Source organism: Malurus melanocephalus, unplaced genomic scaffold (assembly GCF_030028575.1).
Source record: "Malurus melanocephalus ecotype Western Australia unplaced genomic scaffold, MMel_1.1 scaffold_215, whole genome shotgun sequence".
In the NCBI taxonomy this organism is placed as follows: domain Eukaryota; kingdom Metazoa; phylum Chordata; class Aves; order Passeriformes; family Maluridae; genus Malurus; species Malurus melanocephalus.
Genome location: NW_026623447.1, coordinates 1,243,759 through 1,259,828, shown reverse-complemented (window position 1 = coordinate 1,259,828; position 16,070 = coordinate 1,243,759). Strand labels below are relative to the sequence as shown.

The window sequence follows — 16,070 nt, the reverse complement described above, 5'->3', positions numbered from 1 at the left end:
GACTAAGGGGTACAGGGGGATGCACAGAGGGTACAGAAAGCATAAAAAGGAAAGGCAAAAATCATCAGGCATCAAGCTCAGGGCCACATTGGCTGCTGGGTGTCCTGGGGACACTGGGAACATCCAGCACCTTCCTCCCCAAACCACTGAAACCTTCCCCCCAATCCTCAGGGCAGGGCAGCACTTGCACTCCCTGCCTTCTGCAGGCAGCCTGAGGATGCAGCTGTGAATGCTGCCCACTCTTTCCAGGATGCCTCACAATTACAAATAATTCAGCCTCCAAATTCACAGCACCTGCCCACACCTCATAATTACAAATAATTCAGCCTCAAAATTCACAGCACCTGCCCACAGAGTTCGTGTTTCACATGTTTAACCACACAGAGCTGGGGCACTTCCTGAGACCAAGCATCTGCTGGAGTACAGAGGTGTTTTGTGCATCCCCATCAGCAGGGACTGGCCCAGAACAGCTCCGTCAAGGAGACCAAACCCGGCTGTTTTCCTTCAGTATTTCTAAATGGARCTGTAGGACCTGCAGTTCCCAGAAGAACACACAGAAATCAACCAAGAAAACATAGCACGGAACTCGACAATGTCTTTGTACAGCTTTTATGATACAGATTTACCTCCAACAAGACTAAAACAACACTTAGCTAAATATCCTGGCAACTAGCTCAACCAAACCAAGCTCCTCTCTTCCTGCTYCTCTGTTTTATRYCRTGGCTCCCTGAGTGCCTTAGGAAAYCTCTGCTGCACCTCAGTACCTGGWRATYTAAACTGCAGGGAACCTGGAGTGGGGAATTCTTTTCCTGCCTCCTGCTGATGTGAAATGGCCTCTATTCCCAGCTGTGTAATGTAAAAAAGGTAGAGTTACATAAAGAGGATTATATGTACAGTTGAGCACTCTTAAAAAAAAAAAAAAAACAAACTTACTTTCAACAGTAAGGAATTCTTTCAACCAGCAAAGGACATTTCAGAACTGATAATGTGTTGTCCAAATACTTTGTTGGTTGGTTCATATGTGACTGAAAATGAAGAACATTTCAGGAATATATCAGCATTTTAGGAGGAACCTTGGGACGGTCAACCAGCTGGGCCAGCTGAGACCTGACAGGATTCAGCAGCAGATCACGTCAGGGGGACTGGCACAGGCTGTGGGCAAAAGAACAGTGCTGAAGGAAAGTAATTGCACAGCTCTTGAATGAACTGAGTACTGGTTAACACATTCCATCTCCAAATACTGAGCTTTTGGGTCTTGGGTTTATGCCTCAAATTGCCTAGTCCTGCCAGGAATATCCCTGCTTTCCCTATAACCCTTCGAGTGTAACTGCTAAACATCTTTGAACCCAGCAGACAGATAGCTGTGTATGTGTGACTGTGGCTTTTCCCATCCAGAAATCAGTTTTCAATAGCTAAAAGAGTGAATAAATCGAATAATAAAGTAAATTTTTAAAAAACCCAAATTCTACAACAACAAAAAAATCCCAAAACACCACGCCCACCCCTTCAATACATAAATCTTGTTTATTCTCTGTAAATCTTGTTTGACTCTCTGTCTTTTAGGCAGCTTGTTTGTTAGTACTCCATGCTGGTGGTCCCCTCTCCCTGTTTTGTCCCTGCCAGACAGGAGTTCATGGTTCCACACGGAGCCAAGTTCACCCACACAGCAGCTGAGGCACATGGCTGTACCCCAGCAAGCTCAGGCCCTGATCCCAGCAGAGCTGGTGCATACTGCAGCTCAGAGCACCCCAGGTGCCAGTGGATTTATTCAGGATCTATACAAATGCCAACTTTTGAGGMAGGCAGCACTGACACCACAGGATTTGAGCATCATTAGCTGTATTTCTGCATGCTAACTGTATTTCTGCACATTAACTGTGTTCCTGCACAGCCTCCACACCAGGATAGCTGAGATACCCAGACAAGCTCTAAGACATCACATCACAAGTGATAAATTGTGGGCAGTGTACCTGAGCCCAGAAGGAAGCTGGGTCTGCAGGAGCCASGCTGCTGCTGCTGCCTGAGCTAGAAATGCACAGAGGAGAGCAGCACAGGGGGGTGGAGGGATGTCCAGATAAAGTGATGTAGTGCTGGAGCAGAGAGGCTCCGTGGGGATGCCATAAATATAATTTGTARACTCTCCACTCTACTGTCAGAGATTCTGTTTGAGATAAACAAACCACAACAGTAGCTAAAATCTCAGATCATATCATTGGTGACTGTCAGAGCAAGGCCTGATCATATCTTGTGGTGACAGAGATGTTGTTGTCACCAAACACCACGAGTCACATGCCAAACATTCTGCTGGAAAAAATGAAGCAAAATAAGGAGTCGCTTTCTCTTACATCTTTGTGTTAGAAAGTAGATGAAGTTTACTCATCAAAAAATCAGATCTTTTAAATGTGAGGTAATGACAGTGGTGCCAGCTCATCACTGAACAGGTTTGATTGTCACATTACCCTGCTTTGTGTCACTCCATGCAACAACAGARTAGAAATATGAGGGATGTGTTTATGTCAGTGGGATGGAATGAAAACTGCTTTACTGCCTGACTCAACAACCTTGGTCCAGGGSCACCAGCTACCCAGAGCCTCAACTTCCCTTCTTTAAAGTGGAAAAAGCAGAAGGTGGAGCTAATCAGTGAATGCACAATGCTTGGAGCAGATCTAACCCTGTTCACACCCAGTCATGGCCAGCAGGACTGCAGCTCTGCCCTGGCTGCAGGAGCCACAGGAGCTGAGGGCAGCTATGGAAAACCTGGGAGACACATCCCTGTGCTCCTGACTGTGCCTGACCACTGTGCCAACAACCACTCTGCCAACACCAGCTGCTCTGGGGCCGGCAGGGAGTGAGAGAGGGGCCACAGGCAGCTGGAATACAGAGCAGGGTGTGACAGTGACAGAGAGGGACCCAGGGGCACTGGAAGGTAGAACACAGAGCAGGGTGTGGGACAGTGACAGTGAGGGAACTGAGGGGCACTGGCATCTGGAACACAGAGCACAATGTGACAGTGACAGTGAGGGACCCCAGGGCACAGCAGGTGGAACACAGAGCACAATGTGGCAGTGACAGTGAGGGAACTGAGGGGCCCTGGCAGCCTGAACACAGCAGGATGTGGCAGTGACACAGAGGGACCCCTGCACTGGCAGTGGCAGCTCAGAGGAAGACAGCGAGGCTGTTTTTGGGGGTGATGGTTTGCAGAAGTGTTGCTACAGCCCTGCTGAGYACACAGCAAACACAGGCTCGTGCCAGAACGTGCTCACGGGTCCCTCTCCCAGGATGGGGACAGGCCAGACCGCAGAGCAACCCCCCTGTAACATTTCTAAACATAAATAGCACCCCAGGCCCCCMTGCAGCAGTCAGGCTTTGCTGTCTCCACCGCAAAACCACAATTTTTATCTTGAGACATGCAATCAGCCCAAAATAAGCAAGCTGTTAAAAGCATGCTATTAAGGAATGTAATTACGTCTATTATTAATATTTCTGCCTGTCTTTTGGTTCCATCCAAGTGATGCCCCCAGGTCTGAGCATTAGGACTCACCATGGAATAGCAAGAGTGGAAGAGCTCTTCTCTGCTTTCAGCCAAGCCCTCTCAGACAATTTTCAAACTCACCATGTGAGATTTACCAACAAAAGCACCAGGAGGACAACAGCCATCCTTTCAATGATGGACCCCTTCTGGTTCACCCAATCTCAGACAAGTCTAAAAGTTGGGGCTGTTTATTTGAGTCTCTGTGAGTTCTAAACCTGCTAGGAACTCTATTTCTTCTTTTGGCTAGCACARAAGTATAATGATCTATTTTTGCATGCTACAACTTTATTTACAAAACATCCTTGCAAGAAGGAGCACCTGGCCCTCTGTGTGTGCTCACTGTGGAAGGGCTGTTATTAATTTTAGCCTTGACAGTGATGAGGAACTGTAGTTTCTTTACCTGCAGTGTGCACACACACATGCACAATTTATTTTTTGAAACCTTGAACTGTTTAGGGGTTTTTTAATGAAGTAAAAAGTTTTGACTCCAAGAACTGTTAGAGTTTAGGCACTGACTGCCATCACTTTGAGGAGACTTCCTAGAAAAGCTTCCACTGTGAACGTCAGAATGTATGAAAATGAGAGTAGCAGAGAAATCCATCATGATGGTACAGAGCTTCTTCAGTGGTCTTGTTTCTCAGAAATCATGGGCATTTGTGCAAACTGCCATTTCTACWTTGTGGCTTTAAATGTCATTCACCCACAAACTTGCTGCCAATTATATCTCTGAGCAGAGACAATAGAATGGAAACCACTCCTAAGGCAGTGAACCRGCCTAGGTGATTTCTCAGAAAACTTGTCTCTGACTTGTAATGYGACACGTATGGGGACAGAGACCCCAAAAACCAAGTCTCTCTTTTTTTTCTGTCCTGTCAGAGCAGAGTAATAATTCAATCATCTGAGGATGAAATGGTTACAACCATTGGTGAAGCATCACTTGTACAAAGACCCTCAGAAAAACATTTTACAGCTCGTGTGAGTAGATGGACCAAATGTCTCAAGGTGTCATGAACTGCAGAGAGGAATGAAATTAAAGGCTTTCCTAGAGAGTTACTRATTACTAATTACTGACACTAATTCACAGAAGGAATGAGAGAGCATCCTCCCCTTGGCATGTGCAGTGTTTAGGTATTATTCCCATTAGAGACAGGGAGTGTAGCAGAGCATTTCTAATATCTCCAGTGGAAATCTCTGGGGCTATGGATGTGTTCTCCACAGAGAGCTTCAGACATGTGCCACTCAGTTGGTGCAGTCAAATACCACCAAAAAGCAAAAGAATTGTTCTTGTGAAAGGGGAATCAGCACCATCCAAAGAGTTCATCCAGCTCTACCAGGAATTAATTACACAGAGTGGAGTCACCTCCCATCCACAACTGCACAGAAAATCTGCTTGTACCTGACAGACTGTGACAACACTGTACAATTTTAGTGTTAGGACAAAATGTTTTTTTCCCTTCAGTCAATATTTAGGCTGGTTATTTTATTTCGATTTCTTAAACAAAAAAATTATGTGAGATTCTTGTAGACAAGGCAGGATGCTCTGGCTAAATGAGACAATAATGTATTATTAGTGATTTACTAAAAAGTAAGTTAGAACTTTTTTGAGACTTCAAATGAAATTGGAAAGACTTCTTGCATGTTGCACCTAACCAGTACCCAGTCATTACAGAAGGGTTTAAAATAGTGTGGAAAACCATGCAAAACAACAAAAATACTGCTAAATTTATATGACAAGCAATAAAAGAATTMATTAACTAGTGCAGGAGCATATTAACAAAATATGTCAGATTAAAGAAATGGCACCAATGAAGCATTTTCAGCACCTCAAAGCTCAAAGCTGTGAGAAAACCAAATCTGTGAACTACCGAAAAAAAAGCCCCTGCATGTTTTTGAGTTAATTGCAAACTGCTAATGTATTTCAAGTTGAGTGTTATAAAGCATTCAAAAAGAAACTAAATGTTTTGGAAAACAAGTGCTTACAAAAACTTGCATACCATGAGTGGAAATAGGTTTTTCACTAACACGGGGACCTTGAGAAATCAGCAGTTGGCGGCTTCTCTTCAGCAGAACCAGCAGTGCTGGGCATGTTTTGGTCAGATTCTCTGAGTTCTGTAACAGAATGTGTCCTGCATGAGTTATTGGATGGGAAAAGAGGCAGAAGCAGCAATAGGTGAGAGAAAGTGGCTCCAGACAACTCTCCCAGTGYAGATTTTGGACATAGATAACTTAGCACTGACAGCTGCTAGGAGCACATAAACACTGGATTGCAGCATAGTCAGTGGAGACTTTCCAGTGTCCTACAAGAACCTACTTCTCTCCTGTATCCTGACCCCCTGCAGAACCTTTTGTGGCTCAAACTTGGCTTATCAGCCTCCTTGGCACCTGAGTTCAGGCACATCCTTGTCAGACACACCAGAGTCAAGGGGTTAAAATGCTTTTCACAGCTGAATTTTCCTGAGTCTACAGACTCCACCAGCACTTGTCTACACATGCTGGCTGATTTCTCTAGCTTTGAGAATAACCAGAATTATTTCTGATGAGCCCTTCCCTTCCCAGGCCAATCAAACCAGACCTGACCCCTGAGTCACTCCAGATGTGTTTTGTACCCTGCCTGTTGGGTTTTTTCTGCTTCTGACCTGTTGTCCTTGCTCAGCTGCCCCAGCTCCACCCCAGTTCCACAAACCCTAACACTGGAGCTGCAGCTGAGGCTGCTTTGCTACAGTTCCTGTCATTCATCCCATGGATGGAGCTGGGGGCCTCACCAATACCCAGATATGTTCTCATTGCTGTGGGTCCCATCCTAGCATCAGAAYTGCCCTTCCCACMTTTCCTTGAAAACCATTTTCCTCCCCAAAGGAAGAGACTAGAGATGGGAAAACAGCAAAGGCAACAGAATTAGTCCAGAGCAGTTCTGTCTGCAACCTGGGGGTGAAAATTTTTCTCCTTTCCAGGGAAGCTCAGAGACTACACTGCATCTTTAGAGTGCTCCAATCTTGTTGGGCAGCCAATAACCAATTCTTCCCTGACACTCCAGAGCTCATTCCCCCAGCAGTTCATTCACCAYTGCTTGGGTTAATTGTGGTGCTGATTTTCTACCCTTCTGCACAGGTACAGCCCATGAAATGGCTCAGTGTATATAATTTTCCTCATCAAGGTGTTACTTTTTAAAAAAAATTATTTACACGAAGCTAAAAAAACCACCTGCACTCCTGTTTCCTTTCACAGCTGTTTTTTTTTTCACCATTGTGGTTGTGTTTATACAGTGGTGCTGCTACAGAAAGCTGATCTCAAATGCCACTTTGCTCATTGTGAACCTCCTGCATTGGCTTTCAGGAGTTTTGCTCTTTATAACTAAACCTGCCCCTTGTTCCAAAAATGAAAATGTGATGAAAGGTGATTGGCTCTGCTCACCTCAGTTCCCAGATTGGTATCTAATTTGAGGTTYTTCCTCAGCTCTTCACCCACCCTTGAGCTGGGCTTTTCCAGGGTCTAAGCCAGAACTGGTCCCACCACCAAGTCTAGCACAGTTCAAAAAAAGTTTGGGCAGTGCTCTGAGACATGGAAAACAGAGGGTTTGAGGGGTTCTTTTCTATTTTCTTCAGTGATTGGTTTTGGAAAGAAAAACCTCACATGCAGATTATGCAATTAAAGTGGAAAGCAGTTATCATGCTGTCTAGTGTGATGCTGTAAGGAGTACGTTTTAGAGTATTCCACAAAAAGCCTTGATTCAATATTAAAAACAACAACAACAAACCACAAAAGAAATATCAATTTATTTGTAAGATACATGAAACAGTTTTTAATATATGTATGAAAATATCAAGTAACTGTACAAAGCCCCATCACAAACACAATTTATCCAGGTCTGCTGAAGACAGCACCTCTGCTCTCCAGATGAACCTGCACCAACCACCCCCAGCGAGGGGATTTCTTCCTCAGTCTGATTCAGAGCATGTCATGAGTGATATCTGGAGAAAGATGGGCTCTCCTGAGGGGCAGGATTGGCGTGGCAATCTGGGATCTTGTCAGAGCTCAGCTCTGGAGAGGAATTATCCTCTATGCCTGGCTCTACTCCAGCTATGCACTCATCGACGACAAATTGACCCTAATCCCTCAAAAAATAAACAATTACATCAATAGAGAAAAACTCCAGTCTCAGCCTGTCCCCATCAATCCTGCCCTGTACCAAGGCAACTGAACATTCCTCCGGGCATGGAAGATTGTTGACTTTCCACAGCAGTCCCAACACTGCAAAACCAAAACACCCCTGGAGGAGGCCAAGCCCTTCCTCAGCCCAGTTCCCCACAGCGACCTTTTCTAAGATGTTACTGAACCAAGTTTAGCCTCTTCTTGCCTGATGGGGGTTTTGATAAATACCTTTGATAAGAAAGGTTTTTAGATCAGCCCCACCCGTGCCCAGATTGGAATGCAGACATTTACTTTACCCCAGATTATTTCACCTTGTGTTGTTTAATGTGGAGTCACAGAGCTGGGGAAATGCATCCTGCWGGGAAGCCCTAAGGGCTGAGACAACACCAGCACATCACAAATATTTCTGCTGTCCCAAGAAGCCACCATGCCCCAAATTTAGTCACTTTGCTGGTCAGCCACATCAAGACCCCCATYAATCATGTCAGTACCTCTGACAGAGGCAGTAAATTAAAATCAAGACTTGATTGTGTTTTYGTGGGACCATTTTGACCTTGGAGCAGGTGAGCACACAGGTATCCAGCACTTCTCTCATGATGCACCCTGCCACATTTATGAAGTTTCTTCAAAACAGATTTCCCTGCTGTAATTTTTGACTTGTTTTAGCTGTCTGAACTCTTGGGCAGACCCTGAAGATCCATGAGAGAGCTGGAATCCATGCCTCAGTGGATCCATTGCAAACTMTTGAACATACCTGTGTGGTCTCCTGAGCACTTACCAAAACTCAGAACCAGACTCTCCATCCATCACATCTTCCCAGAAAGGATCATTCATCAGAAAAACAAGCCCCTATGTTGCATTTAGCCCCAAAAAGCTGCTTTTTCACACCAAACAGCAGACACGGGTACAGGGTACCTGCATTTCATTACATTTTCTGTACATTACAAAAAAACAAACAAAAAAAAAAACAGTAAAAAGTAGAAACAGCCTTGGAAATGAGATTTTTTTCTTTCCACTGAGTAAGGTGGTGATAGCAATTTCAGTTGAGCCACTACATCAGATGGTTGCAGCAGCTCTCAGAGCCACCTATAAGGGAATGGTCAATGCATACGTGGTCCCAGCTGGCTCAAGTTTCTCTGCAAAAGGTGTTGGTTCTGACCAGTGTGTTACGTCTGGAATTGAAGGACATGTCTTCATATACTACATTGTGCTTTTTCTTCTGGAATTGTTTCTTCACCTGCAAAACAAAGAAAACAGCCATTAAAAACACAGCCTGGAAAGACCCCAACCAAGGATTCATTTTCTATCTTAGGAGTCCATCTACACCATCTGCTGGAAGAGGAAATGTACTTTTAAAATTCCTCTTGTGACCCAGTRAGGTCTTAGAGGACCAAGTGGAAATTGTCAGCTTATTTATTTAACTTTCTTTTATGAGTCTGATGCAATTCCACATCCTTCAACAGTTGGATGTAACTGTAGGTCTGACATAAATAAGGCTCATTCTTAGACTGTTATTGTAACTCAAGACACCAGTTCCCACTGGGCTTTGACAGAATGATGTTACACTACTGGTTTTTAGCAGTGCTGRATCCACAAGTGGAGGGATGAGACAGGARCCTGTGAATCCTACACYTAATTTTTAATAATCTTTGTGAACRGAAGGATTTRTCAGAGACAAATAATTTCTGGGCACTTTCTGCTGTATATGAATAAAAATAATCTCAGTAAAGTAAAAAATATTAACTTTTTTTTTCTAGAGTGGGGAATTTTTTTTCCTAGCTCTGCTTTGAGACATCAGGCTATTTTATGAGTTTTTGTTGCCCTTTTGTCCCCTTCAAGCATTCTCTTACATCTCTTACAAGCTTGCTATGTACAGCTCTAGTTCCAATTCACAAAAGATTTTTAAAAAGCAAGCAAAGCAGAACAGCGAGGGGCTTTGTTCGGGGATACACACACAACACATGGCTGTGTCAACCACACAGCTCACTTGAGGTTTGCTATCAAAAGACAAACAATATCTCATTTACAAAGGGTTACAGAAACGTAAGACACTGTGTGAGCTGCCAAGAGTTTACAGCTGGAAGATATTAAACAAGGGCAAATTGGAGAGCAATAGGAAGCCACAATTCCTTAGGTTTATCAAACATTTGCTTGACTCAGTCACTATTTCAAAGCAGTATCTAACTTGYCCTGATTCAGTTTTGCTGTGGTGCCAGCATTACTTACATTCACACGGTACAAGGTGCAGCACACCAGTGCACAGAACAGCAGTGCCACCACGATGATCAGGGCATACAAACCCCAGGAACGCTTCGAACAYGCCTGCTCCACTTCTGCATTTAAAGTTACAGTAGTATTATTAGAAATATGAAGAGGTAGAATTTTATTTTTATTCTGGAAAAAAAAAATTAYAGGTTAACGAAAAATTGGGTATCAACCCCTTCACAGTCATGTTTGCCATCCCTTTAGTATTCTCACTGGCATTCCCTGTGCCCTAGCAGAGGCTGGGGATGGCTGCAGGTGGACTGTGGAGGGTCAGCAAGGAGCACTCCACAAAGGCAGCTTCCTCACCATTGAAAGGATCACATAACCATAATGGGAACAGAAAATGTTTTCCTGCAGTGTTACTGCAACCCTGAGGGCTTTGGAGGAGCAGGAGGATGCTGTGGTGTGAAGTAAACTGATCATAATAGGGTTGGTGGAAAGGTTTCCAGCTCCCTAGAAACTCAATTAATCTATACCTGAATAACACACTAATTACTAATCACCCCTTTGTTTTATTGTGCTACTGCCATTTGCCCCACCTCACTTTATTGAGTTGTTGTCCCAGTTATGGGTGGTGGCACAGAATGAGACCACAGCCGCCTTTGCAGATTGCAGGAAAATCCTTTACACCCCTAAGGGCCTTTGTAAACCTTATTTTACAAAGACCTCAGCATAATCCAGTGCACAGGGTTAAAGTCATTGGTAAGATCAAAATCAAGCACTCTACTGCTGGTTCTGACTGCAGCTTAGTAAATGGGTACAGCACCATCCGGTAGGAAAAAAAAAATCCTCTTTGGAACACAGAAAAATCAGGCCCCTTCTTCAGAGCACACACTCACAGAGTGCTCAGTGTGTAACAAGGTTGTGTGAGAACATCTCTACTGTGGGTCTGTGGAGCTTGAAGCAAATGCCTGAGGACTTATTTTGTTCTCTCTAGTGTGATCTATTTATAAACACAAGACTTGCTAGAGGGAATGGAACCTAAAAGCTGTTTATGTGTCATTAAGGTCAAAGAATTGGTGCTAAAAATACTTACTCAGATCCTAAAACTGACATTATTAATGCACACACAGAAATGTTTGTTATCTTGTTTTGACCTTTTTTGTCTTTTTCTAAGATGAAGGATGATAGCAAGGTCTGAATTCCCCTCTGGTTGTACAAGGCATGTAGAAACASAGTTTGTTTCTGTATCCAAGTTCAATAGGGCACAAAGGAGCCTGAACTCACTCTCTAAACTTTCCGAGGTTTGCCTGTTCTGACTAAAGCTCCAACAGCTTTYTGTCCACATTTTGCACTACAACACAACAGTTATTATTTATGATTAAACAAGCAAAAGGGTCRTACCTTGAACTAGCACCATGGTGCCGCTTGCTGAGAGCAGAGGGGACTTTTTCACAGCCTCAGCACAGACATAATTATCACTGTCATTTTTCTGGAGGTTGTATAGAGTTATCACTGTTTTATTTCCTTGTCTTGAATAGTCCAAGCGATTCTCAAAGGCAGGAGAAACCTCTGGCACGTTCAGATTTGACACATACAGAACTTTTCCAGGCTGCACGTGAGTCCTGAGCAAGTAGAACCCCTCGTCTTTAGGTGAGCTTTTCAACCCACAGGTGATGCTGACAGACTGGCCTTGCCCAGGGTTGGCATAGAGTGGTGACTGCTCCAGAGCCCCACTGGAACTGGCTAAAAACAAGAGAGATTAATAGCTATCACATGCTTAACACGGTGTATTTTAACTGGGGAGCCAGGGCAGAGGTCACAGACAGAAAGAACAGATCATACAAATTTAGATTAAATGAATTTTTAAGCAGGCTCTCTTCACACATGCTTTGAGAAGAAGCATGTTTTAGTACATCCTGGCATGCTTTCCTGCCTCAGGATCTGAAAGCTGGACTGACCAACAGGTTTAGCTGTTTGTAAAGGGTCTGCGTCTACCTAAAAAAAAATATACTGATCTCTAAGGGAATACAGGCTGATCAGCATGTCCTTGAGACAGGCATCATTGCCTGCTTTCTCAAGTCAGATAAAGCCATAGAGAGATCTGGGAGTTATTGGTCTGGATCAAATAATCCAGTGTGATTTCATCAATGTTGAAAATGGAGTGGTTGTTAATGACTCACTGTCCAGCTGGGAAGACATTCCACTGAGCTCCTCTGAAGATAAGCCTTGCTCCTTTTAACATTATCATTAAAGTGCACAAGGGAGTGAGGACAGAATTTATGTTTGTAAAGGAAAGGTTGTAAGCATTTCAGAGAAGAGGATCAGAATTAAAAAGAGTTATAAAGCAATTTAATAAAATCATTTGGAGAGACAATACAAAATAAACAAGATGTGGTTCATTTGAGAAAACACAGCCAAGAAGTTTGAAAGGAGAAGCCTAAGGGAGGAGACAATAATCCTTCATGGATATAAATTACTGTTGCTGATCCAGCAATCAATTTGATTTCACATGCCTTGGGGACAGGAAAGGAAGAAAGCTCTGAAAGCTTTGCAAAAGATGTTTCAGGTTAGAAGGTCTCATTGGAAGAATGGGTACATAGARGAATAAACAGCCAAAGAATAGAGTGGACTCAACCCTCTTCTACTGGAAAAAAAATAAAGACAGAAAAATTGTTCCTCCAACCAGAAACAACTGCCAAAAGGACCACTTCTGCCTATTCATCAACTCCTTACTAACAAGAGAAGAAACTCTTTACCTATCTTGCCAACTCTGCTGAACACCAGCTTCCCAATTATTACCAATTTGTCATTTAAGATGAATCAGTAAGAACAAAAGGGATTTGCAAAAACTACTACCAAAAAATGACTCTTTGCTCTTCTAGTTATTTGTAAAGGTTTGACGGGTTATTTTAGAAAGAGCTGTGGGACCTCACTGTTTGCAAACCTCCTCAGCAAACTATGACTCATGTGAAAATCTGCAGTTGGAATTAATAAGTCACAAATTAATGTTCGAGGGTGGTTTGGGGTTTTTTTTTGATACCTTACTATCTATTGTGTTTTCTTCATTGTTTCAGAGAACAAACCCACACTTTCCTTCAAATCTGTACATGACCTGAGCAGAAGCAAGGAAAAATTCTGTCAGACTCATCCTCCCACTGTGTTTTCTTCCAAACTTTGATTTAAAATATAGATCTGTATTAACTAATTCATGACATACAATGTGTAATTGCAATACCTTTGACCACTACTATGGTTGTCTTCCCATATAGTTTTTTGTGACGGTCATTGATTTTAACAATCTCAGAGCATAGGTAGATATTGGAATCAGATTCCCGCACATCATGCAGGGTTATCCTGAGATTCTTCCCTTCCTTTGAGTACTTGATGCGATTAACCAAGGCAGGATAGATACTTGAACGATTCTGGTGTTGAGGAACATATATCACATTSAGATTCTGTCTGACAGATTGCAAGTACATCCCCACTTGGTTTTCTGAATTATTCACTGAGCAAGTTATGCTGATGGAGTCTCCTTTCCAAGCACTGATAACAGCTGTAGGCTGGTCATTTCCTCCACCTAAAAATAAAAAATGTAATTGAAATTGTAATGTCAGAGTTCCTCTTGGTCTGTTCATATYAAAGYAGTTTCAAAACCAACTCCTCCATCAACAGAACCTCTCTGTAAGACTGGACCTCAGGCTCCCTGTGCTGGAGATGTCATTTCTTGGCTGCCCTGGCACCTGGAGTGCTGCTCATGCCCTTGGAACTGAAATACTCAGCATCTTCCCCAGCTTCAAAGGCCTTGGCAAAAAAGTGGCTTCTGTCACTCACACAGAAAATTTAATTCTCTCTACAGATTCCCAGGATGATCTGATTCGTTCTCAAAAGACAAGTTTCACTAAACTCAGCCTGATAATTKGAGCTGGTTTCAGATCTAAATCAGGAATRYAAAGGTAAGACAAAGTGGCAGAAARTGGGAGAAAATTTTCTTTTGTCTTTTTAACAAGATCAGGGAGCTGSATAACAGAGACTCTCAGGAAGAGGGCTACAGAAGGTGTGAGCCAAAKCTWTGCTAAGAAAAAGGATACRAAAATAAATAATGAGACCCTGGGARCTCTCCAATAACCCCAATATCCAAAGACATTGAATGGGAAATACTTGCACAATGAATAGTGAGAWACAGATGGATCAAATGGGGGACACCCAAAAGAAGCTACATCAGAAGCAAGGGAAGAAAAATTAGACAGCATTCCATGTCTAAGACAAATACAGTTTCGAAAAGATTGGGAAAATAAGAAAGAAAAGATTGAAAAATAGAAAATGTAAGCACATTGATATTGTACGTACCATCCGAGGCAGGGAAGCATGGGAGAAGCAGAAGAAAGAAGGATGCAGTTGGGAGAGATGACATCCACAGCATTTTCAGGGTCTTTTTAGTTGTTCTCGCAATCTGACTGATGAGTTAAACTTCTGAGGAAAGAGTTGTAAGCCCCAGGTTGGTCCATTGCCTGACAGCTACATGAGCTGTCTACTGAACAAAGTCAGCAGAGTTTTGCCTTTGCCTTTGTATCACCACAATGGTGACAGCAGGGGTCGAGCCATTTCTCTGGGAGGTGCCTCTTGGATTTTTCACACTTACACCACCCCTGGTTTCCTGCTGTTGATGAGCAGCCCCCAGGGCAGCAATAGAAAGTAGTCTGTGGTGAGCACCTACCTCCCTTTGAAGACAACTGAGAGAAGGGAAGCTCAAATTTGCTCCTCATGGTGCCAAAGTCAGGCATTTGTCCCCCAGTTGTGGCCTCCCTGGAAGGGAAGGGGCTTGGTACAATAAATTCAGTTTGTCAGGGCTTCCTGGGGCTTAGATTGGTGGATGCAGATGCAAAAGTCTTGGTTTTGTAAGGAGAAAGGGTATGAGAGATTCTCCATTCCTACCAGAAAACCCTAAATTATTACACATGCCCAGCACACAAACAAGCAGGTTTGATCCAAATCTTGGCAAAGACAACAYGAATCATTCCCAAGCTGGAGTTCCYTCAGCAAACACCAGCCACTYACACCCAGCTTCCCCCAGGTCAGACCTGACCCATAAAGCAGCCCACCTGAGATCACAATCAGGGGAAAATGGATTTGACAGGAAATCTGCAGAGCCCTAACCAGCCACACAGTGTTTTGATCTTGTTGTTAGAAAGATTGATTTGATCACTACCTGAAACTCTCAACCTTTTCCTTCTCCTTTAACTTCATAGCAAAGCCAAGACAATAAATAATTCCAATCTTTACCAAGACAATAAAGTCTTTTCCACCATAGAAAGTACTGTCTTAAAACTTAACTTGCAACCCAGAGAACCGATTGTATTCTAGAAGACTATTTAACAAGAAGCACCAACAATTTCTGAGAGAACTGATTGTGTCTAAGACAGGAGCATTTAAAGAAGACAGTGTGAGTACCTCACACGTTGTTGGTGCCCAAGGAGCCCTTCATGCCTCTTCCATTCCCTTCTCCAAGTACCTGAGCAGCCTTTCCAGCCCCCAGTTCCTTCAGCTCCTCTTCCAGAGGTCTGCCCAGCACATGAGAAAGTCACCTGAAACCCAGAGAAAAAGCAGATAACCAGCTCCTCCCCTCTTTAAAATGTAACTAGATATAATCATCACCTAATTACAAGAAATTGAATTTTCACTTTTACTTTCAGAGCAAAAGTCAGCAGTTTCACTGAACAATGGACACCATTCAGGCAAGTCCATGCTGCTGTGTGGTTCATTGCAGTGAGAAAACCATGGGAAAAAAACCAATCACATTCCCAAAATCATCCCAGGAACCTGCCTAGGGGTACCTGGGCAGTCACCCTGTCCCTCTACATACTGCAGCAGAGATGTGAACAGACTGCATTTCAGATCTGCTCCTGAGTCTGGCACTACCTGCCCATGCAAGAGGGCCCTGGGTCAAGAAGTTCAGGGCCTGTAAGCCCAGGGTACAGATGAGGGTAAGATCTGCTGCTTTCTTCTCTCTTTTATCAGTGGGGTTTTTGGTGTGGCAAGGAGGAAAATCAAACTATCAAAGCAGATTTTCCCACTCAGCAAATGCAGCACAAGGCTACAACAGGGATTTGCCCTGGAGAGTGCCTGACCCTCTCCTTTCCCCTCTTGCCTACAGCTCCAGGTATCTCCACACAGCCACAAGATC

General features: G+C 43.4%; 1 protein-coding gene across 1 annotated transcript; it reads right to left on the bottom strand.

Moving 5' to 3' along the window:
• Positions 1 to 8,682: 8,682 nt before the first annotated feature.
• LOC130578172 (uncharacterized) lies at positions 8,683 to 14,466 on the bottom strand. Its single transcript, XM_057374074.1, has 5 exons — positions 14,237 to 14,466; positions 13,125 to 13,466; positions 11,291 to 11,632; positions 9,908 to 10,014; positions 8,683 to 8,918 (listed from the first exon to the last, which is right to left on the bottom strand). Exons 1-5 carry the CDS (start codon positions 14,307 to 14,309, stop codon positions 8,808 to 8,810), a joined length of 975 nt encoding a protein of 324 aa, XP_057230057.1. The 5' UTR covers positions 14,310 to 14,466; the 3' UTR covers positions 8,683 to 8,807.
• Positions 14,467 to 16,070: the final 1,604 nt, after the last annotated feature.